This window comes from Hibiscus syriacus, unplaced genomic scaffold (genome assembly GCF_006381635.1).
Source record: "Hibiscus syriacus cultivar Baekdansim isolate YM2019G1 unplaced genomic scaffold, ASM638163v2 tig00116944_pilon, whole genome shotgun sequence".
Lineage (NCBI taxonomy): Eukaryota > Viridiplantae > Streptophyta > Magnoliopsida > Malvales > Malvaceae > Hibiscus > Hibiscus syriacus.
Genome location: NW_024063479.1, coordinates 22,515 through 48,054, shown reverse-complemented (window position 1 = coordinate 48,054; position 25,540 = coordinate 22,515). Strand labels below are relative to the sequence as shown.

The 25,540-nt window shown below is 32.4% G+C and overlaps 2 protein-coding genes and 1 long non-coding RNA gene across 3 annotated transcripts; 1 reads left to right on the top strand and 2 right to left on the bottom strand.

Annotated features, from left to right (window-relative positions):
* Positions 1 to 10,692: 10,692 nt before the first annotated feature.
* LOC120188365 lies at positions 10,693 to 11,420 on the bottom strand. Its single transcript, XR_005522408.1, has 3 exons — positions 11,307 to 11,420; positions 10,820 to 10,957; positions 10,693 to 10,744 (listed from the first exon to the last, which is right to left on the bottom strand). It is a non-coding gene; the product is annotated as an uncharacterized LOC120188365 (long non-coding RNA).
* A 3,644-nt stretch (positions 11,421 to 15,064) lies between these two features.
* On the top strand, positions 15,065 to 17,488 carry LOC120188364 (bidirectional sugar transporter SWEET15-like). Its single transcript, XM_039191816.1, has 6 exons — positions 15,065 to 15,182; positions 15,783 to 15,819; positions 15,932 to 16,142; positions 16,297 to 16,458; positions 16,824 to 16,943; positions 17,042 to 17,488. Exons 1-6 carry the CDS (start codon positions 15,131 to 15,133, stop codon positions 17,291 to 17,293), a joined length of 834 nt encoding a protein of 277 aa, XP_039047747.1. The 5' UTR covers positions 15,065 to 15,130; the 3' UTR covers positions 17,294 to 17,488.
* A 2,112-nt stretch (positions 17,489 to 19,600) lies between these two features.
* LOC120188363 (serine/threonine-protein kinase PBS1-like) lies at positions 19,601 to 24,483 on the bottom strand. The gene is made up of 5 exons (XM_039191815.1): positions 24,358 to 24,483; positions 23,595 to 23,800; positions 22,436 to 22,625; positions 20,220 to 20,611; positions 19,601 to 20,123 (listed from the first exon to the last, which is right to left on the bottom strand). The coding sequence occupies exons 1-5, from the start codon at positions 24,476 to 24,478 to the stop codon at positions 19,641 to 19,643; spliced, it is 1,392 nt and encodes a 463-aa protein (XP_039047746.1). The 5' UTR covers positions 24,479 to 24,483; the 3' UTR covers positions 19,601 to 19,640.
* Positions 24,484 to 25,540: the final 1,057 nt, after the last annotated feature.

Sequence of the window (25,540 nt, the reverse complement as noted above, 5' to 3'; positions counted from 1 at the left end):
ATAATATAGACACAAGAAAAACTTACTTTGAAAAGTAAACCATCCATGCTTCAGTTGGTAGAAGATCCTTGAATAAACAACTCTGATAGAATAATCGGGTCAGAGACAAAAGGCGTCAGATCATATATTTGACTGCAACAATAATTAAAGAGAACATTTCTTCCAAGGTTTTCATGAAGAAACAAAAACAAGATGAGAGAGAGTACATGAAGACATGAGCTGATCAGATTGCTCTTCCAAAAAAAAAGAGAATGCTTGCTTGAATTGACAAGTTACCTCGCTAATATTGGAGTAAGCTCTAGTCAAGATTAGCTAAGTTAAGGAAGACTTGGTTGAAACAACATTTTTGCGTCAATGAGAACAACATTACATTTAGACACATTTAATTGCATTCATATCTTCATAAATAAATGCATGATCCTTTACAGATCTTCTAAAGAAAAAAAGAAGATTTGAGGCATCAAGACCTCCAGAAAAGAAAATCATAATTCAAACCTCAAATAGAGGATATCAAGTTTGGAATGGCAGAGTCTCAAGAGCAGAGGAGCCAACTCCACAGGAAAATCATTAATTGGAAGTGGGGCATGTTACCCAACCACTAAAATGTTTACACATGATTTGCAAAAAACAAGAAAACAAATTTTAAAGTTTCTCATTTAATCTTTCCCAAAATTGAAATTTTTGAAAAGTAAGAAAGTGATTTTCAAAGTTTCTTACTTAGTAAATTATTTCCAAGAAATATATAAGACATTCAAGTATGATATTTTCATTTGATATTTTTGGAAAACTAAGAAATTGATTTTCAAAGTTTCTCATTTAATACGATAAGATTTATCTCACTTGAGATTTCTTTCCTTGAAATCAATTTCCTCTCACTTGAGACATTTTCCTTTAAAGCACAAGTTTTGGAATTGCTTTACTTGAAACAAGATTTATCTCACTTAAGATTGTTTTTCTTAAAAGAAATGTCGTCTCGTTTGAGACATTTTCCTTTGAAACACAAATTTTGTAATTATTCACTCGAAACAAAATTTTATCTCACCTGAAATAGATTCTATTGAAAACAAATTTCTTATTCATTTTCATCTAGATGCTGAATATTTGACAAGATTTCTAAAGTTAGCAAAGATTTCAACATTCCTTGTTGAAGAAGAATATTTAAGCAAAGAATTAATCCACTTTTCAATTTTCGAAAAAGTGGATCTCAGTAAAGATTCGAGAACCTTTGGGTACTTCGAACATAATTGTTAATGACATATGACAATTCTTTTTATAGATTCAATTCCATCACAGAAAGAAATGGATCATCATTTCCAATGGAGAGTTCATAATGAGAAGAACTCATCTTAAGAGGGAGAATATGTTCATAATGAGAAGAACTTGTTAACCATTTTGCTCGACTCTATCGTAGAAGGAGATATATCAACATCAACATTTTGTTCGATTCCATCACATAAGGAGATGGATCAACATTTCTAATGAAAGAGTTCATAATGAGAAGAACTCATCTGATGAGGAAAAATAAGTTCATAATGAGAAGAAATTGTTTATTTTTCATCACAGAAGGAGGTGGATCAACATTTCCAATGAAAGGGTTTATAATGAGAAGAATTCATCTAAAGAAAGAGTTCATAATGATAAAAATTTGTTCACCATTTTTCTCGATTCCATCACAGGAGGAAGTGGATCAACATTTCCAATGGAATGGTTCATAATGAGAAGAATTCGTCCAAAGAAGGAGAAGAAGTTCATAATGAGAAGAACTTATCCAAAGAATGAGAAGAAGTTTATAATGAGAAGAATTTGTTCCCCCTTTTTCTCGATTCTATCACAAAAGGAGATAGATCAACATCAACATTTTGATCGAATCCATCATAGAAAGAGGTGGATCGTCATTTCCAATGGAAGGGTTCATAATGAGAAGAACTCATCTCAAGAGTGAGAAGAAGTTCATAAAGAAGAGCTTGTTCAACCTTAACAGTTTCCTTTAAAAAGGAGTGAAGAGTTCATAATAAAATGAACTTGGAGCTCAGAGATTTCGGATGGTCAAGCTGGATAAAATTGGTCTTTATGTCTTCGTTCCATTCTCGTTTCACAGTAATGAGCGAAAAGGGGCAGCTATAATCACCAATTTTATCCCAAATTAATTTAAAACGCAAAAAAAAAATCATTACATACATACCCTGCTGCCACTAAATCCCAGCAACTCCCACCCACTCAGCTCCACGCACACACCACCACCATGCCTCTCCAAATCTTAATCAGCAAATCACATGCAAGAGGAACCAATTGTAAATTTATTTAGGATTGTAATGGGTGGATATATAAACCCAAAAAAATAGGGGGCTTTTCACATTCGAAAGAAAAAAATAGAAAAGAGGTCTCCTCCATTGTTTGCTCTATGACTGATTTTTGGCTCCAAAAATAGAGAGAATATTGTAAGATAGCTTATTTCTCCCATTTTTCCATTTAAAAAACACAGAGGAATAATAAACAAAGCATTTCAACAATGTTTTTTTAATTTCATTTTCCACTTTCTTTCTTTCTTCATGTTCGAACTAAAAAAGAGAAAAGGGAGAACTACCTGAGTCGGGTGAGTCCTTCGCCGGTCGTCAGGTAGCCGGTGAGTTGAGTTGCGGCAGAGAGGGGTTAGAGGTAAGGCCTTTTCAGCTGCGTGGAAATGAAAGAGAGGTGTTTTGTAGGTTATTTGGACCTTTGGATATCGTTCAGCGGTTGTTCAAACACCGATTGAGAGGTAGTGCCACCGTCGAAGCGGTGGCCGGTGACCTTGTTTGTGGTGTTGGGAACCGTCGAGTCTTTTAGGAGAGAGAGATGGAGTTTTCGTTGAAACAAAAAGGGGTAGAGTTTTTTTTTTCACGTCATTCTAGAAAAAGAATAAATGAGGTTGTTTGTTTTAAACATTTGGGTAAATCATGCGCCTTCATGCTTTTGTCACCAAAATTAAGGGTTAATTATGTTTAGGTCCCCATACTTTAGGTGTCTATTTAAATTTTAGTCTCTATTCTAGGGTTAAATTACTCTTAGGTCCTCAGCTGTTTAAAGTTTCTTTGCATTCTAATCATTTAATTTAAGGAAAAATCACGCTATTATCCCTCTGTGTTTAGCGTGTTTTTACATATTGGTCATTATGTATATTTTTATTTTATTTGTTATGGTTTTGGCCTCTTGGTTTATTTTATTTCAACTTAGTGACTTGTTTATGCTTGTTTTATTTCGAATCAGTCACTAACTTTTATTTTCTTGCACTTTAACCACTGTTATATTTATTTATTTATTTATTTATTCTTATTATTCAAATCGACCTCGTAGTGACCCGATCCGGGGTATACTAACTGCTAACCACTAACTTGTTATTTATTTATTTATTTATTTATTTTATGTTTGAACCATAGTACGACCTTGCTACGACCCTCCCCAGGGTACGACTCGTTTTATTTACTGTCTGGGTTAAATATAAAAAAAATTAACACTAACATTTTATTTTTATTGCTATTTTATTTTTGTTATTTAATTTTATGACATTTAAAAATCTTCCCTTTACTTTTTATTTATTTAATTTCAGTCCTTTAATTTCATTACTTTAGTTTTCTATTTTTTTTTATTTTTTCCCTTCATTCCTCAGTACTTTAATTTTAGTCCTTTAATTATTGCGCTTTATTTTCTATTTATTATATTTTAGTCCCATGAATATATATATATATATATATGCATGTTCCATATTTTATCACATTGAATGCCTTATTTTGCTACATTGCATTTTGGTCCTTGTGTTATTTATGATTTTATTTTATTTAAGCACTTATATTTTTGTGATACTTATTTTTGTTCTTTGCTTTTTATTGTGTTTATATTTTGTCCATTCAAATTTAAACTTTTATCATCTAGCATGATTAATTAAATTTGTCCAAATATTTGTTCGCCTCGTCTAATGTATTTAAGCTATAAAATATGTTTATCCATGCCTACTTTAGTTATATTCATAGTAGATAGATTGTAATATTACATTTAATTTACTAATATTTAATTTTCCTCCTTTTCCATGTAAATTTGTTTATGCATATAGATCTAGACATTTCGAATATACATGAAAGCCTAATAAGCATAACTCGAACGATTTCATAATTGGATTAAAGTGAGTATTTATTTATTTTAAAATATTAAGAAATGATCGTCTTAAAGCAACTAGATGTCCTATTTCGATATTTTAAAATAAATAAATATCCTATTAGAAAAAACCTAAAAAACCGAGTATGCTTAAAATTAATCAAGATTAAAAGGAAAAGGAAATGTTCTTTTTATTTAAACTTGTCGAGACAATTCGTCTAATTTTTATTAGGGATTTGGTCTTGATCTTTTTAAATAATTAAACATCCCTTATCTTTTCTAATTAAATATGGAATTTGGATTAATTGGCTTAATTTTTTTATTGGTCGAATCAAATTATTTTAATATCGAGTTATTTGGAGAAATCATTATATTCTTTTTATTTCAGTTGGAAAAAGAAATATCCGTCCTAAAGTATTTTGGGGATTATTTTTTCTTCGATTGGAAATATTGGAATATTTTATATTTCTCCTTAGAATTTCCCGTTAAGTGAAACTGCGTGATTGAATTTGGAATAAGAGGATCTTAACTTAAATTTTTATTTGAATTCTTAGATTTCCACTATCAGAGACAATTTATAATAGATGAGATACCAATTTTTGGGCCTTTTGGGGGTGATTATACTTCCCCACATGTAATCGACCCCCGAACCCCTTTTTATTACTAAAAAAGAATGAATTTCTGGTTACACTTAGATTAGCGTATCTTTTAAAATTATTTTTTCTTAAAAACTCTTTTAAAAGGCGGTTTAGGGGTATTCGACCTACCTAACCCAAAAGGTTAACGGTGACTCCAAAACATTTCTTTTACAAAAATCGAATTTTTCATAAATAAGTTGAGACTTGTGTCGAGCTTTAGGGACGGTTACGATAGTCTCTTAAGGATGTAGAAAAGAGATGAACAAATATGAGGTGGTTCATCCAAGTTTCATCATTTCTCTAGGTATTGATCGAGTCTTGAGACTGATGCTAGATGTAGGGTCATTGTGGTTACTTGTATAGTTGTATGTTAACAGCCTAAATGGATACTGTCAATTGACAAGAAATTTGAATTTGATAGATCACGTGAACCTATCAGAGGTCATGCCAATAGACTGCAATTTCGTGAGGGATGTTAAGTATTCGAGATTCTTCTTTCAGAGACGTTCTTTTTATATATTCTAAAGTTCTCCGGGTACAAGAGATTGAAAGATACTTTTGGATCTTTAATGACTACGAGACACGAAAATGATGTATAGAAGATCTTTGATAAGTACCACTCGAATAAATACAACTTTTTTGGCTATAATAACGAAAACAAATAACCCTTTGGGACAAACAATCGAAAATGCAACTATTAGACTAATTAAAGGGGTAATTATATATATAAATCATTATATATATAAATATACTTGAATGTTCATGTGACAAAATGTGTTATTAATTAATTATTGAGAGTTGGATTAATATGATCGGTTCATTTCCATGAATGATCTCATGTGACAAAACATTTCTTTATTGACCGCTTTTGTTTCTCAAGTTTCATGCTTTAGGCGTTTACTCTATGATGGCAAATGATTCTTCTTTCATAGTCGTTATCAATTAAAAAAGCCACGTGTTTTAGAGATAATTTTATATATGTTTTTATGTCAATTAGATATAGTAATAATATATTATAATTTTATATATGTTTTTATGTCAAATAGATATAGTAATAATAATATATTATTATTATTAATTAATTTTCATCTGTTCTTTTATTCATTTGAGCTAAAAGTTTGTAAATAGTAAAAGAGCAGATAATATAAAGAAATGTGTCACCCTCTTATACAAGCGCAATTTCCTATACGTATTTGGTTAATGAAGATAATTATATATAATTTAGTGATATTCATTAATGAAAAATAAAAAGTTTAAAAATTATTATATCTAATTATGTGTTTAATTACTCTAATATTATATGAATCGAAGAGTAAAGTTAAAATTTTCAATTACATTCAATTTAATAAGATTCATCGATTATAATAAATTATACAAACATACCATATTTTTTTATTAAGTTAAAGGTTATTACAAAATAGTATATATTTTAAGTACTTTCAATCATTTGATAATAAACGCTCAGTCAACCTTTCAAACATACCATAGTTATATAATAATAAGACACTCAAATCTCATTCTGTAATGTTTTATCAATTATATTTTTTGAAAAATTTGTCAACAGTCAATTGATTTAGTGAGATAAGATATTATATGCTTTAATCAAAATTAGTGGCTTGAATCATGATTTATGAATGAAACAAGTTGAATTAGGATAAATCACCTCTATAACGAACCCTTAACGTATTTAATTTAGATTAATTGATTAAATACTAGTAAATAGTTAAGAACTTTAACTTAAATTTTGAAACACAAATCTGAACGAAAAGAGAAAACTTTAATAAAAAGAAGGGAAAAGCCAAAGGGGAATTGAACATTCATGCATGGAATATGCTTTTTCATGACTCGTGTAGTTCCTACCTATTTGAATACGAAATTTTTTAAAAAATAAGACTAAAAAATGATAGAAATTGATTGTAACTGAAAATCTTATCAAGAGTCTAACTTTTTTGGTTTGATATGTCGTAATAAAAAATTATCTTTTTTAATAACATTTTCAGTTGTAAGCCCTAAATCTCTCACAATATAACTTTTCAGTTACAACCGAAAAAAGTTACAAATTCGATATTCTTTTAAGTTGAATATGATAATATTTTAGGTTAAACCCGTTTTAAAATAAACTTAAATTAGACTGTCACATAGTAGAACTATCTATTTGAATAAACACAATTTTGAAGAATTCATGTGTTACTGTACATAATGGGTCAATCACGGATTTAACACATGTGGACCAAATTAAATGACTAGGGAGTTCAAACAATGGAGAATTCCTCCCCACACTTAGTTATGTATTGAGGTTAAAATTTCCTCCCGCTCCTTTTCTTCTTGGCTCTTTTTAATTAATTAAATAATTAAGCAGTAAATAGTCATATTTAGCTTGCCTAAAACGTTCCAATTTCTTACGACAGCAGAGGCGACAGCAGGACAAGATAAAAAGTGATGATCATAAAGCATTATATCGGACCAACCTTTTGTATCAAAGATTTTTTTTTAACCCTACAATTTACAATCAATTGGTAATAAGGGAGAAGTTCAAGAATTTAAATGTCATTTTAAATTTTACTTGAACAAGACGAAGTATCTATAGAATAAAACACATTATAATGAATTAGTCATTGTTTAAACTTAAAATGAATTCTTTTTCATATATCATTAACCAATATATAGCTTTCAAGTTTTAGGTTTTATTTTTAGGATTAAATTGTTTCTTTTTTTTCCTTTTATAAATATGTATGGTGAGCTTCTCGATCTCCACAAAATCAACTAATCATTTACTTAAAATTCATTTACTAATCCAAACATTTTGTGGCTGTTAACACTAGCCCCCCATTGAAAACATTTAAGGCCACGTTTAAAACAAATTAGTAAGAAGAAAATGTTTTTTTTTTTTAAATTAGGCAGAGAGCAAATCCAAAAGGAAAGGGAAGATAAGAAGAAATTTAAAAGGAAATTCGGACCCCATAGGTGATGTAAGCTAGAGCTGGTTCCTAGAATCGGTCGTCTTTGTGTAGGGTTTATTTACCCCACCACCGATTGCCAATAATGATGGTGCTTGTCGTTATCTCCCCCCATTAATTTATATGGAGCTCAGTTGGCCCGACCGAGGACGGGCAGCCACAAGTTCAAGGCCACAACCCCCTCGACCGAGGGGTGTTCAAGGAGTGGTTGGTTCCATCGCACGTTATTTAATATCTACCTCCTTCTCCTTGGTTCAATTATATGGGGCATGTGTCGATGTCCATCTCCAAATCGAAAAATTAATAAATAATTGCAAATGGTGTGGCATTTCATGTTGAGCTGATATCAAGCAATAACTTGGATAATGATAAATACGACACTTGGGAACCCCACGTTTCATATCTACCCGCATATATGATCCAATTTAGAAATCTCAGTAAGGACTAAAATTAAGGATCGAATATTAAATTTACGCATAATAAAGGGATCAAAATCATAATCCGGTTTTGTTTATATTACATATAAAAGTAGAAGGACTAAATTATGCTAAACTAAAAGATGTTGATAATTTTCTATTTCGTAAAAAGAGGTGCACAATCCAGGAGTGCCAATTGAGTTGAACAGTTCGCGAGCGGTTTGAACTCGACTCAATCAAAATCGATTAATTCTCAATTTAAGTTAATTTGATTTAACATGTGATCGACTCACTCGATAAACACCCATAGTACAATTTATATAAATATAAAATTATACACCCGATTCTCAATAATATAATTACTTAAAATCACATTGAAACAAAATCTAAACCACAATAATTCTAAATAAAATCATATATGATTTATACATGATAAAGACTTAAATCTTATCATCTCAACCCTATTGTTTCAACGAGGTCTGATTTATACAAATATAAAGTAGCCAGCCAGGGCTGGCTATGAAATTTTGATTGAGAAATAGAGAGAGGCAAACCGTTTTTCATGATTACTTAATTCACTGAATGCATACCATTCTTTTACCCAAGATTTAAAGATGACATCAAGCACTCAAAAAAGTTGAATATAATACAAAGGAAAAGAGAAATTTTTTTATAAGAAAAAAAGATAATTAAATTAGAATTAAAGTGTAGATACCATAAGTTGTATTTATAATTTTATTAGGGCATGAGCGAAATAATAAATACTTAAAAGATTGAACTAATATTCGGTCATATAAGGAGGTAGTGATCCAAGAAATATGTTAACTTGTATTACTCTTATCTCGTCAAAGAGTTTTCACGGAAAAGAGAAAATATATCTTCTTTTAATATCACAATCAAAAGAAAATTAAAAAATTTTAACCTATCAATTTATTTAGATACATTTATGCATATAATATTCTATTTAGGTACGTTTCTACCTTTAGTATTTTATTGAAAAATTTCAAGCTATCAAAGATTTAAATATAAGATAAAGTACTCCAAAAGGTTGAATATAATACAAAGGAAAAGAAAAGAAAAAAAAAGAAGATCGATGTCGTCATGAAAAAATAAGAAAAAGAAAAGGAAAACCTTCATTTTTGTCAATATGAAACAGGGGAGTCATTGAGTAGGCAATGTAATGTGGGGCATGGAGAAGTTAGAGTTTGCTAAATTTTATGCATGATTGAAATTGGGGGGAGCCTAATGATTTGGTGGGTGAATATGATATGCCTATAATGTAACTAAATTGCAAACTTTTACACCTGAAATCAACAAAAAAACAAAAATTAAAATCAATTCAGATCGAATTGATTATATTCATAAATATTCTAACAAATATCGATATTCGAGTCTTGTTAAGTATAACTTTTATTGGTTATAAAAGATCAATCATATGAATCCACTGAGTAATCTTAGTAGTAAAAGAAAATATTATTCTCTTTATTGGAATTGAGTTTGAGCATATATAATGTGTGTGCGTTGTCAATAAACTAAAAGTATTATGAACAAAAATTATTTTATAATCACCCTAAACTAAAAATATATAAATCGGATCCCATATTTGGACCTTATACATTGAAATATAGTGATGAATTTGGCATTCTCCTACACTATTAGAAAAAACCCCTTTAATGACGTGCATTGCGTGTCATCTATGGGTGCAGATGACACACAAATGCCTGTCGTTGAAGCCACCGACATGAATTTTGATGACGCGCAATTGTGTGTCATAAATCTATGGCGCAATTGTGTGTCATAAATTTATGGCGCACATTTATGACACGCATTTATGACGCGCATTGAGCGTCATTGAAGCCCCCGTCATAAATGAAGATGACACACATTCGTGTGTCGTGATTGTATTTCGTAAATTATATATATATATATATATATATATTGTAGATTAACAAATAATCAAACTAAATCACATTTAATGCCTCATAATATTAAATATATATATCATATTATATATAAGCAATCCATTTGCATACAATATATTCACATTAAATTATAAAAAATATTGTAATCATATGTCGATACAAAATATCACGACATAATAAAGTTCTACTAATATGCCCTCGCCATCCGGGAGTGTGCACAAGAAATCATCATCAAGTTCTACTAAAGGGGAGTCTTGTGAAAAATCAAAAGTGGAGTACTTCTTTCACCTTTACCATAATGCTCCTCCAAATATGCAAATTGTCGTTTGAATCGCTCAACACCACTATTTGATCGAAAAAAGAAAAAGAATACAATTATTTGCAATGCTAAAAGCAAATGTTATCAACTGGAATTTAGAATTTCCAGACCCCCACCCCCTATATTTCGCTTAAGCACTACATAACTTGAAATGAGGATTCGATCTACAAAACCACTCAAAAAGTATTACTTTACTAAGCTGTATCTAAACTGTATAAGGACAATCTTGGACTTCATATTAAGAAACAAGAGGATTTTTTTAAAGGATATTAAGCAACAAAAGTTAAGAGCTTGAAAGGTACATGAAGTTGGTCTGATCCCCACCACGGAGGTACTCCTGCAACATCTGGGGATGGTACTCTAATATCTGTTAGGCCACAAATTGGTTAAGCTATATGATAAATAGAAACCAGATAATACCAAAGCAACAAATGTGGAGTACCTCTCTATAAATCAGCTCTCTAACATCATCTTTTGCCAATTTCCTTCTCTCAAACTCAAATTCTAATTTCGAAATAGGTTAAGTGGATGGTTCACGATCCATATTTGCTAAACCATAAAAGTATGGATCAGCTAATGCCTGCCAGCGTAGAACAACACCATTAGGAATATTAGAAGCTTGTAAGTCATGATCTAACTGTCAGATTTATCATTTGTAGTTGATTTAATGCCAATGATGAGAAGAATTATCATATCTTGATGAAATGATGCTGACAAAACATCAAATCAAAATTTGTAGCATTCAAGATCACCCATTCATGGATTTCAATTCTATAGGAAGCATATCCTTTATGTTTTCTGAATATAAAAAATGTTAACAAGAAACCCTATTTTCTATAAATTTCAGGGTTATTTATCGTATGCATACCTTGTTTCCTTTTTAGTGATTTTGAAAGAAAAAATTAAATACTAAGAATTCTCAATCTTACTTCTTCAGCTGTGGGACGATCTTTTGGATCAAATGCAAGTAAGCGTTCAAGTAGGCGAAGAGCCCCGAGATCCACATTAGGGAACTTCTGTGAGAAAGGAACCGGTGGCTAAATATTCATCATAACAAAGCATGATATAAAACCATATCTGAATACAGATAGAACTAATGAAAAGCGCAAAATATTTTTCTTTAGCACCTAGACTTTGCTAATACGATCAATTCCATGAGCTTATAAAACATGCATAACAAAAAAAAAAAAAGATAGTTCTAGTAAAACCATAGCTTGATATGGAAACAACAATTTAAAGAGAAAGGCGCTCATGAACCATAACAGCATATCCAAATGTCATATTCGAGGCATTACTTTTCAACCCTAACAAAGCAATGTGCACAAATAACACCTATAAAGAACAAAATTGAAACATGGGTATAGGTTAACCGTTAAAGCCTTGAGTACATGCTCAGCTGCTATTGTTCGTTTATCCTCTCTGTTACAAACTTCATTGGACTCTGATGAAATAAGATTAATGAACTCTGCAAGAGGATTGAAGTTTACGTTAGTTACACAAAAACAAAAAAAATTAATATTATCATAACATTATGGTTAGAAACAGCAGAATTCCAACGATATGAGAGAAGTGAATATAAATGGTCAATCTACTCGCCAAACAACATTCTAACAAGAAAATGTTTTCCACCTATATCTTCAATGACAACAAATAGTGGTATTATAACCAAATAAGATTACCCATTATATGAAAATCTGGAATCAGGTTTTAAAGCCACATTAACAATATGAAATAACATATACCATGATCCTCTTCTACACTTCTTTGAAAAAGATTTGATTTTCGTGCAATAATAAGAGGCTTTCCGATATGCCAAGACAGTAGCAGGTACCTAAATGTTGTGCACTTCCAAAAACCTACAAGACAGGCCCTGACAGGGGATCTACAGGTGTTCTACATTTTGAATCTTCCAATGTAATAGAAGCACCAGACTGGAGAAGAACACTCGCTACAGCAAGATGATCGAAATGCAAAGCCCTATTAAGGCTACTCCACCCAGATTCTCCGTCCTGGAACAAGGATTACGAAGAGTAAAAAAAAGTGGCTTGAAGCTAATTGCACCATCATACATCTGACATCTCTACGACTTCATGATCAATAAAAGGATAAGAATTACACACCCTAGCATCAGGATCAGCACCAGAAGCTAGAAGCCTTCGAATAATGGGAATGTTGTTTCACCAAGTTGCAATGTGAAGAGGAGTCAGACCCAAACTGTTCCTCGAATTGATATTACTTCAATTCTTCTTCAATAGCACCAATGCAGAATCTACATCAGGCAAGGACCCTTCTCCCACAGCATGCCACAAATCTTTATATGAGGCACCAAATGAGCCTTTTTGCATGGATTTTTGGAGGCTCTGCTTATGTCCTTGAGGTGAATTTAACATATCCACAACACTTTAAATCCAAAGATCATTATAAATACTCCTAAAAGTTATTGAAAATTCAAGTTTTGAAGTGACAGTCCCTCCAACAGATTACGACAAGAGCCAAAGATTCTCCAAATGTCTATAAAGAAGTTAGCAAAAGGCAAGAGATAATAACTTCCTAGCTACTTTATTCCATCTAGTCTATATTTTAACAAGAAATCAAAAAGCTCTAGATTCTAGAATCTAGTTCCATTTATGTGGAGAGTTTGTCAATAACAACATATCATCCCACCATCATCTTCGATGTAGTTAAAAATATATCTCCTACAAAAAGGCGAACCGATGTGCTGCATTCAAAACTCATTGTGTCAGCATAAAATACCCTGTAGAGGAAATATGATAACAAAAGAAAAATGAATGATCAACATTAAAAACAACTCAATCACTGGATAGCCAACCAAAATGGAAAATGAAATAAATTCATATGCTAAGAGCCAAAATGGCAAAAACTGTGTCGGAATTAGAGATAGAGAAGATGAAGAAGACAATGGTTGTAGACAGATTCATTTCTAGGAAATTTTAATGGTTGATCTAAATAAACAACACAAGCAAAACCAAAATGCAAACTATGAAGCAATAACAAAAGAGAATAACATATCAACCATAGTAAACTCAATTTCCATATCCAAAATTACATGAAATTAACAAAAACCCTTCATTAGAAATCAAACCAACAAATCAAAACTTCACATAAAAAAACAGTAGCTTACCAAATTAATCAATAAAAAAACCAAAAACACAACACCAAGAAGAAAAAGGAAATACCCATTGTAAAATTCTACATAAATTTCACAAAAACAACACAGAAATGCAGAAAAGACAACATTTTTCTATTGGAAAGATCAAATCTTTTAAAGCTAACCTAAAAGAGAAATTCCCCCTGAGAAATCGTTGGATGTCAGAAGAAGAGAAATTTGAACAAAAATTAAGAAAGGGAGGAAGCTCGCGGGGGCAACAGACTCATCGAGTTACTGAGTAAGTACGAGGGGAATTTTTTCCACAGATGGAAATAAACGCCAAAACGAGTGAAGCGATTCGTGATCTGAGTCGAGTGGGGGATAAACACGAAGGAAGACATCGATATATGGAGTTAACAGAGATCATTGGCGCTTCACGATATCAGAGGGGGGAAGCCAGTGGACTGATACAAAGAGAAAAAAGGAGAAGCATGAAGCGGGAAAGGATGAAAATAATGAGGGAAATTAAAAGACGACTTTTACAGATGACACACAATTAAAAGTGTACTCCGTGTTTTTGTAAATTTTTTGGATTATGACTATTAAATATGACACACATTATTGTAAGTCATAAATAGTTCAAATTTTAAAAAACATGACATTATTTTATGACACATATTTTTTGCAAGTCATAAATTAGATTGTGTCATTAAATGTATATTTTCTTGTAATGCTAGTAATATTTCCACCTAGCATTCCATGATAAATAATTAGTCCACCTCACTAATGCATGATTAGTATTGTTTGTTTGCAGATCATTCGTACTTTCTTTGTCCTTTTTCTCATATAACTGCAAGAAGACTTGAAGGAGAAAAAAGGTCAAGATTCTCTTATGTGACACGAAACCCTTTGCTATGAATCAACATCAGTAAATGGAATTTTCCATCGCAGAGGGTTTTGAAAGAGAAAGGGAAACGATTTTTTCATAGCTTCACGTGAATCGGGGCTTTTCCATAGACACCTTTGCGGTGTATCTGTAACGTAAATGAAATTCTGGTGTATGCTGTCATGCAATAACAAGAAATTCATGAAAAAGAGGATTCAGCACATGAAAATGGAGATATTTCATGAAACTTGAGGCTTAACAATGACACTTAAAGTACAATTTATTGTGCCGTGGTAAAAACTCCTAATTAGAAGTAATTTCTTCCGAATTAGTATAATCACTATAATGAAGTTGAACGTTGTTCCTTATGATTAACACAGTCTTCAAATCTCGTACACCCGAAGTTAGAGTGTGCCACAAAAGGGAGCTAGGGTCGAAAATTATTTTGTGGATGCCAATTAGGTCGGAAAGCTGTACACGTTACTAAAAAGTTAAAAGAAATGAAGTTGAATTTATGCGACGGAACCTACCTACTACTAACATCTGCACTTTTCAATTTGTCATGCAAGAAAAGGAGTTAAATGCGCGCACACAAGTATGTGCTCACATCACCATTTACCACCACCTTCCCCACTTTTCTCTCGTATAAAACCCCCCTCTCAATGCTCTCCTTTGGGCATTCCATAAGTGAGTGTGTCACAAAAGAGAGCTAGCTAGGGTTCCCTCTCTGCAATTTTCTTTTGTTGAATAAGGGAGATATGGCCTTAATGGGTGACCACCATACCTTGGCAGTCGTTTTTGGTGTCTTAGGTAATGCTAATATGCTCTTGTTATCTTTCTCTTCTTCGCTCTAACTCTTTTTTTCTTGAAATCCGTTGAGCTATTTCAGATTCTTCATTTTTCATAAACTATTCATGTTTAATGTCAAGTATTCTTCAACTGAATATAAGATGTAACCTTTAAAAATCTTGAAATATACACTCGTATTTGATATTCACACTAAACAGTTTCAGGATTTATTTTTTAGACATTTTCCTTGTATCGCAAGTAATGTAAATGTAGTCATAAGAAAATCACTCACGACACTACAACCACATTCGTTCCGCCTTGTTTTCTTCCCATTTATTTCTCTCTTTTTCAATATTTTCGTCTTCCGTCAACCTCTACGTACTTCAGTTTAAGTTACAACTTGGGTTAAGTTGCAAAAGAAAATAATGCATAACATGCTATTTTTTGTTTCAGTATATTTGGTTTAACTTTAAACAAAATGTGTTTAACAGAATTGGCTCCAATTTGTACCTAATAGTTGCATTAATCTAATGTTTAGTTATACGTAGTTTTTTTTAACAAAAAGGAAAAGTTATATTTGGCTTTCTTTAATTTAATGATGATGTACCTAAATGATGGCAGGTAACATCATCTCAGTCCTTGTATTTCTGGCACCACTGTAAGCATTGATCTTCGCCTTCTGCTGCATGTCCCAAAATCAATCATTCTTAAACTACAATCATAACAATGATAATGATAATAATAACCCCTTTTTTTCCGTATGATCGCAGACCAACATTCTACCGAATTTTCAAGAAGAAATCAACAGAAAGTTTCCAGTCGCTGCCGTACCAGGTGGCATTGTTCAGTTGCATGCTATGGCTGTACTACGCGTTGATTAAAAAGGGTGCTTTCCTCCTCATCACCATCAACTCATTCGGATGCGTTGTCGAGACTATTTACATATCTATGTACTTAGCTTATGCTTCAAAGGATAGCAGGGTGAGTAAATTTATGTATTACTCAAAAACGATTCGAATTATATGAATATTCAGGGATGAACTTAAGGGATGATAAGGTGCGGTTTCATACATAAATTCATACATATATCTCACGTATATCTGATGAGTTTACCTTTACCTATGGAAATTTGCAGAAGTCTGCCATGAAACTTTTTGTAGCAATGAACGTGGTGATCTTCTCTTTCATTCTCATTCTCACACACTTTATGCTCAAGAGTTCGATTCGTGTCCCGGTTATTGGCTGGATTTGTGTTGCCATCTCTGTATCCGTCTTTGCAGCACCCTTGAATATCATGGTGAGTATCTATTTTCTTTTTACCTTTTCTAAATTGCATATAGTTTATCTTTCTAGTTTGGACTGAAAATATCAGCTGATGAAGGAATAACCGTTAATGAATGTTTTTTTGTACGAGAGAAATGATCATGAGGAAAACGATGAAGATGAGATAGAATATAAAAGGGTCGTCCCCTCGTTATAGCCATTTGTAGGTTAGTAAGTTAGGCGGATATGTTAGTTGGACTTTCGGGAGTATCATGTGAATTTATCGTAGATTTTGTCTATATATGTTAGTTTCCACGCGTACAATGAAAATTGGAGGTTCTCGGAAGTCAATTCCGTTGTTGAGTAATAATATGATTTGATTTTCCATTGTTGTTGCAGGCAAGAGTTATTCGAACAAAGAGTGTTGAGTTCATGCCTTTCAACTTATCGTTCTTCCTCACACTGAGTGCAGTGATGTGGTTCTCCTACGGGCTATTCATTAAGGACCTTTGTGTAGCTGTAAGTGAATTTCCTTTTCCATGTGTGGGACACTTTAAAAGGACACACTCTTCACTTGAGGCCACTAATTTTATTGTTTGCCCTTGTGAAATTGACAGTTCCCTAACGTACTAGGCTTCATACTGGGGATGCTCCAGATGATTCTATACGCAATCTACAGACACGGCGAAAGGGATGTCATGGATGAGAAGAAACTTCCAGAACAAACGAAAAGCATCGTCGTCCTCGACACATTAAGCGCCTCTGAAGTTCACCCCGTAGCTTTAGATATTCACCATGCAAACACCACGACGGAGGAAGAAGCTGATAAAAAATCAGTGGTTGCAGATTCGAATGAATGTCCAGTTTGAATAAAAAACACTGATCAAACACCGTACCCTTTTGTGCACAGAAGAAACCAGTCCTGGGACCTACTTCAAGAAGATGACTATATATATATATGTATAATAGAGACGTGATGTATTTTCAGTTTCCCCTCCTCCATGTTGAAATAATCTTTGTAGTTATTGTTTTGAAATACAACCATGAATTGTTTTCGGCATTTATTTCCATTTGCATGGTATCGTGTTGATGAGGAAAGATGAAGGAATTCGAACTACAAGGGAGGATGGTGGGTTTTCACACTGATCGGGATCCTATTAAATTGCTTTCCGGCTCTAACAAGGCAAAGCTAACGATTTGTGTGGTTGGAATCTTTCCCTTCATTAATTCGCAACAACACACAGCCGGATGCGATAACGTGTGTGTATGAGGGTAAGGAAGAGATGAGATAGATAATATTTTTTTCGAAACACTTATAATTATTTTATAATAAATAAATTTACAATATGGTGTTTAAATTAGGAATTTCTAAAAATAAATTTTTTCTCTTTAATTATTGAGTTTGCTTGGCAACATACACCATCTAGTAGATGTTCACCAATGCGTACTCCTTTGTAAGGCTGGGCACATGAAAAAAGTATAATTACAAAGTTACTTTTAACATTTATACAAATATTCACAGGGTTCCATACTCTTTTTTATGGAGAATTTTTAGCTCTCAATCGTTTTAACTTTTAGTCAAAAATAGATTTATAGATGGAAATTGATAGTTAATTAACAGTCACCCATGTTATTGATGTAACATTTTTACTTACGTTCAATTTCTAATGTGATATGTATCACATCATTCAAAGTGATGACATATAATATGTCACATCACTTAAATGATGATATGATATTTTTCTCATCACCCAAAATGATATCGTTACATATGTCACGTTAGTAATTGAACACGTATGAAAATACAATATCAATAATATGTATTGATCATTAGTCAACTAATGATATATATCCAACAAAGCTTGTTTTGATTAAATATTGAATCGTTGGAGGCTAAAATATTAAAAAAAATATAAGAACAAAAGTAACTATTTATGCAAACGTTGGAAGTAATTTTATCATTATATAAAAACTAAAATTAACATTATACAAAAAAAATACTAATTTGACTTATAAAAACTCTAATAATAAGCATATTTTATCACTTAATAATTAATATTTTTCTTTTAATTAAAATAAACATACAAATTTTACATAAAGAATGAGAGAGAAATTTCTATGTAGAGTTGGAAACCTAAACATAAAACACTTAAAAAGCACACACAAATTTGATTTGAAATACTTTAAGAACTTAATTTAATTTGAAATACAGTCCTTCAAAAGTTTTTGAGATATATTTTGATATAAATTTTAAAATCATAGTATATAAATTTTAGTTTAACATGCAATTTGATATATAAATTTTTATTTTGTATAATTTTATATTTTTCCAATATAAAATAAATTAATATATTATTTTATTGTGTAAAACTGAATCAAAATTTAGGTTCGTATATGCATTTAAACCACAACAAAATATCATATGTATAACACATCGATTCAAAATGTATATATCAAACTTCAGGTTGGATCGATATTTAAATGTAAATTTATTATTTTTCCTATCAAAATTTTTGTTCATCTTTCATTATTCAAGTTGCATTAAAATCCCATAAAATTTTAACCTCAATGAAAAAAAAATTATCCTCCAATACGAGTGAATCCCACACTTTTTATTTATTAATCTAGGATATTCATAAAATAGTATTTGTTTGAAAAACTTTTAAACATTTGATAATGAGTATACACTCTCTCTATAGATATTATACTCGAACTCATGACTTTTAACGATAACAACCATCCTTTTAATCATTGAGATCCCTTGATTCTGCGAATCCCACACTTAAATTACCCTCAAAAGACTGCAGAATGAACATAGTAAAACACAAAAATGAATGAAATGGCCTCAATTAGTTGGTAAAAATGTCTCTGTGAACTGAAGATGAATACAACATACAAAATACCATGGAAAAGTTCCGTACAAGCCCATAGCAGGACAACATTAACTCCCAAAATTTATGAAAAAAGTATAGTTTTTCTATTTCATTTTCATGCTCTCCTGGTTCATGATAATGTACACTCCATTTATCCATTGTTCTTTCCATCATCATCATAATCATTTTCTATGCTTCATTGAAATGAAATGAAAGTAAAGCATTGCCAAGCTTTTTGGATGAACCATGCGCAAGAAAAAGTTTCTTCACCTCGTTGAGTCGGAAAGGTGGATAAACGGTGGCCAAAGGAGACTGCAAATTAAGTTTAGCTGGGAACGGTATACTAGCCATTAGTCCCATCGAAACTACCACGTGCATTTTGTCGCCTTTTTTCTCTCAAATTCTCTCCCCACATCTTGGCCTCGGCCACAGCTCTTTCCCGTTCCAAATCCCTATTCAACATCCTGGCAGTTTCTCTGGGGGAGTCCTCCTTCTCGGACCCTTCCAAATCCCACCTACGGCCAGATGATGCTCCTTCATCGTTCTTTGATACCCTTCCTCCTCTTTCATCTCTCTGTCTTTTATCATCCTTATCTCCAGAACCTCGGTAGCCATGCCCTGCTGCATTAGGATCGTATGCCTGGTTTGCCAAATATGAGAGAGCAGTGACCACATCCCCGATTAGAGGACGTGTGGCAGCCTCCTCCTGAATGCACATAGAGGCCACAGCTAGAGCTTGGTAAAGACCTCGCATTGGATATCGTCCTTGCAATCTTGGATCTGCCAATTTTGCAAATTTGCGGCGGTCGTTGAATAGTGGACGTGCCTGCACATTCATTAAAAAAAGATAAATTATTATATAGTCAGCCATCGCTTCCTACACAGACCAATCCAAACTAAAAAGGCATTTCAAATGCATTACCCATGTTACAAGGTTCTGTTCTCCATGGGGCCGTGCGCTATCAATTGCTTTCCTTCCAGTAATTAGCTCTAAGAAGACAACGCCAAAACTATAAACATCAGATTTAACTGTCAATTGACCAGTCATGGCATACTCGGGAGCACAATAGCCATATGTGCCCATAACTCTGGTGGAAACATGTGATTTATCTCCTGTTGGACCAAGCTTCGCAAGCCCGAAATCAGATAACTTCGGCTGGAATCCTTCCTCCAGTAATATGTTGGAGGACTTGAAGTCCCTGTAAATAACAGGAGGGTTTGCCTTATCATGGAGGTATTCCAAACCTTTAGCTGCACCAGCTGCTATCTTCATTCTTGTGTTCCAATCTAGTGGTTCCTTCTCAGGTGGTAGATCTGCAGAGAAATCGATGACAGATTAGACTATAATCTAGAAAATTCCCCTTCCTGCTATATAATAGATGTATTTAACTGGAACTGGTAGCACAAGCAATATATGGCCAAGGGCACGACACGGTAAAACCTGTGTATATCCATTTGTGTTGGCTAAAAAATTGAATTTATCCAACAATGAGATGTGAATATCATCTGATGTTATTGGCAGTAAAGGGCTAAAGTCAAACATTCTGAAGCCTCCCGCCTACTAAAAGCATAAGACAGCTTGCTCGTGAACCACAAAACAGATCCATTATGAGAACAATGTGATTCATAGTTCATTATCAGTTCCGACATTAAATAGACAACGTTTTTTCTAAAAAGGACACCTTAACCTACAAATAGGAGAAGGAAATACAGATGCTGGGATTCAAATCCTTAGACTTTTAGATGCCAACTCGACTAAGCTCGGGTTAGTTCAATATTATAACTGGTAGGATTCCAAAAGCTGTGGGTGTGAAATTAGGGTTTGGAGAACCACGGCGAAAATCCGCCAGTTTAGTCAAGACTTAGTTTAGAAAGAAATGTTGAACCTGTGCAGTGCAAACCATGATTTTGCATATCAATCACAATGCCAAACTCAGCCTTTCTAGAAGACATTACAAGAAAATCTTGTTATCAGACAATAAGAAAATATTTAATTCGACTTTATCTTACCATTAAGAGACACGAAATGAAAGAGCGAATAATGCAAAGCAGGCCTAAAATATTGAATTAATATATGTAGGGCTGTTAGGACAATATATATGAATTTATATAGTAGCAAATCAATGAAACTAAGGCTAAAAAGAAGATAAGAAGTTGGAACTCTTGGAAAATGTAGGACTAGATAAACCTCTAGTCGTTGAAGCCTACTAAAACAGAATAAATAAATAAGGTGGAATTACAACTTATTTATACTAGGTTAACAAATCATTCAGCACCATGTCCAGTTAAAGATACACCATCCATAATCTTTGATTTTACAAGTGTTTGATGCGTTTGACACAAACACGCATTGATGTGACAAAGCATGACTGGACACACCTTAACATGATAAGACATGCTATTTGCATTTTTTACCCCTTAAATAGGTAGTCAACCATGAACAAAATGTTAAATCCTAAGGAACTGAAATGCTTGAAATCCATAAAGAAAACGAAGAAAACTGAAAGAGAAACAATAATGGAGAGTTAAATACCGGAAAGGTTGGGAGTAGAACACAAACTATCAATCTAAATATGTTACAATATGTTACAGAACAGAGAACGATAGAGAACTTTTAAGACTTTGAGTTTGAGCTATTTGATCCTAATGAATTTATTAAGGTTCAAGTTTTTAAACTCGAATTTGATTTTGAGAAATTGAAAAACTAATTGCATTTTCATGTTGATATTTGATTGATAAGTATCCAATTATATTGTATACTATTGTATAAAATATATATTGTGTGTCTTGTCGTATCAATGTCCTAATTTTCTAAACATTCCAGTGTTATCGTTCCTATGCCGTATTGTACCCGTATTGTGAGTTGGTATCCATGCTTTCCAGATTAACACTAATTATCACTTCACAATAGTAACGAATCCATTAAAATTATGAGCTCGGAGAATATTTGTATATAAAAAATTTAATAAGATCCTTAACCCAACATTGACATCCTACATTGAGCTCAAAGTGCTAAAATTGTTGAGTTGAATATAACTTTATAAAGATCTATATGCAGAAGGACTAGTTGCTCTAGATATAATGAAGTAATACGAGAAAGAACTATATCATTAGAGTACTAATGTACACCAAATATACCGTGAAGGTGATCTTCCAATGATCCCAAGGGCATGAATTCATAAACAAGAAGCCGTTGATCTCCATCAGCACAATAACCAATCAGGTTGACAAGATTAGGATGATGAAGAAGGCTGAGCATGAGGACCTCAACCAGAAATTCCCTGTTACCCTGGAGACCGTTCCTATCCAACTGTTTGACTGCAACTACCTGCACAAGCAAAAGATATACATATAAGAGACATAATGACATGGGCTCCTCAGGCTATACAAGATTGATCTTATTATCCCAACTACAAGAACCTTTAGTTTATGTAAGTTCAGAAGAAAACGTATAGGACCTCTTTCACACATCTTATAGAAATGTACAACCATCTTGTTAAAAAGGAATAATGTCTTTTTAAAGAGGCATAAACTTCATTGTCCAAATTGCATCGTTAGATATATTCGGCATTAGTTTCTTCTTTTACAAAACATTAACAATCAAAATTGATGTTGCATGCAACAGTAGAGCTTTCAGACTCATCTTAGACCTCAGCTACTGCATGAGAATATCAAGCAGAGGATTTAGATGGGAAAACCACACTTTCTCAGCGAGACAAACTCCATGAGGATGAATGCTGCTCTCTTTTAGCAGAGGATCAAGTACGTCAAGTAGCAACAATCACAGCAAAAGATACAAATATACTCGAACATTAATTAGATCATCTTCAATGGACAAAAGATTACCGGTTGAAACTTATCAGATAAAGGAGCAGCATCCAAGTCCAATACTTGAACTTTTCAATAGATATAACTGTATATAGCCATTTCACTAGGAGCAAGATCAGAATACATATTTAGAAATTTAGCGGACTTGAAATTCTAACGAAGTTACCTGTACTATTATGGATTACATTAGTGGTGAAGTTACCAGTTTTAATGCATCGGTTGCAATGTAAATAAATGTTAGAATTGTGGACAAAACAGAGTACTTTCTATCCAAACACTCAGTCTGCAAAAATTAAATATCGGTATAACCTGAATGGTTGAATTTTAAGAACATGACAATTTATGAGCAAATCAAGCAAAGCCCTACAAGTGATAAATCATGGCATGACTCAGAGCTTAATATTTCGGTTACATTATATTAATATGCTTTCAAAATTTTGTGTAAGCAAAACAACTATACTAAGATTACCTGACCAGTACTCTCGAGCTGCCCTTTGTAAACATGTCCAAATCCACCTTCCCCTAAAAAAGACTCCGGCCTGAAATTCTTTGTTGCAGCTGCAAGCTCGCGAAAGGTAAAAATCTGAGCAGCAATTTGAACACCAGGCCCATCTTTGGGACTTGGTATTTCCCTTTTTGACCATCCATTACTTCTTGCTCTAAGCCTGTCCCCTCCTGTCAACTCCATAAAAATAGATACCATGAGAGATCTGATTACCATTTTAATGCAAACAAAAGAATCTAACAAGGAAAGAGAATACAATCCGAATTAACAAAGCTCGGTGATTCAAGAAAGGAAAAAAATGTTGAATTGCCAAGGCAATAATAAAATCCATCAAGCTATGATTTCCAGATGATGGACTTTGCTCATCATATTCAGTATGCTAATTTGAGTTTTAAGTTACCGAATTACTATAAATTACAAGACATCTATCAGTGGATTCTGAATTAATTACAATTTTTCAACCTAATCAACTATCGAATATATCACCATGTAATCAAAATCATCCTAAGATTGGGTGGGGAATACCCAAAGAAAAACCCAAAATTTACATCTCTAAAAATTGTATGAAGGTTAATCAAACAAGGAATAATAGTACACTGAAAATATTGCATAATAAAGTAAACATAATAATTATCATCATCAAAGTTAGGAAAGAAAATAATGATTCAGAAAGACCCAGATCAGATCAAGTGATAAAGTAATATATATATATATATACAACGCTAACCTGAAGATAATTTGGAAATATTAGAGGAAACTGTTGGGTGGCCTTGCTTTATATCAACAGTTTCATTGACAGGATTTAGCTTCTCCTCTTCCTTAGAATCGAAACAAGGAAAACAACCCATTCCCTCTAAAATCAAACGAAACCCAGAAATAATCCGAAGCTTTTTGAGATATATATCAGATTTACAGTCAAATAAAGAAAGAAAAAAAGATTAATCAACGTGTCATATCCGAACCTGTTTTCTTACAATTTTTTATCTGAAAAATATGGGCAATCTCCTCTCGCTTGTTTTACCCGATCAAATAATCAAACCCAAAAGATAAATGAATCCAAGTGAAAGCGAAAAGAACAGAAAAAAGAGAAACTTTAAAGCGTGCGAGTAATGGAGATATTTGAAGCAACACATAGAGGTTGAAGAAGGGAGAAAAAGAAGCCGGCTTTAGTTTTCGGCTTCGTGCACACTTCACATATAACTTACAGCTCTCACGCTGTTTCTCATTTTTTACCGTAGATTTGTTTAATTTCCATTAAAAAATACAACAAAATCTTCCCCTTTCTCTCTCTAGATTTTCTCATATTTATTTATACAACTTCCTTTTTCTATTTAACTTCGCAGTTATTTCTCGCACCAAAATCCACGTTATTTGTGTAGTTGAAATTGAAAGAAAGATTAGATATTTATGAGTAACTGGCAGAACACACACGGAAAAGGGAGGGTAAAGTTTTTTTTAGAGGGTAAAGTACATCCTTTATTTTTAATTATATGATATTATTTTATTGAGTATTTCGATTATTAAAAATTATAAAATAATTTATTAATTATTAAAAGTTATAAAATGATCTATTGACTATTAATACGTTCCAAACTTATTTTTTCTTTAAAAAATTGATAATCATCTAAGATAAACATTAACATATTGACTAAAATATCATAAAATATGATCTCAAAATTATTTAAATTGTATTTTTTGGATTGAGTTTCAATTTATATTATGTCTTCACATTAATGTTTGAAATATTATGTCATAAAATCAGTGTCTGAAAGTAATAGAGATGTTTGTAGACATCATTAAAATATAATTTAAGCTCATATAACCTTTAATTTTGGAACATATAAATTAGATAATAACAATTTTATATTTTTAATAGTTGAGAGATTTGATAAAATAATATTATATAGTTG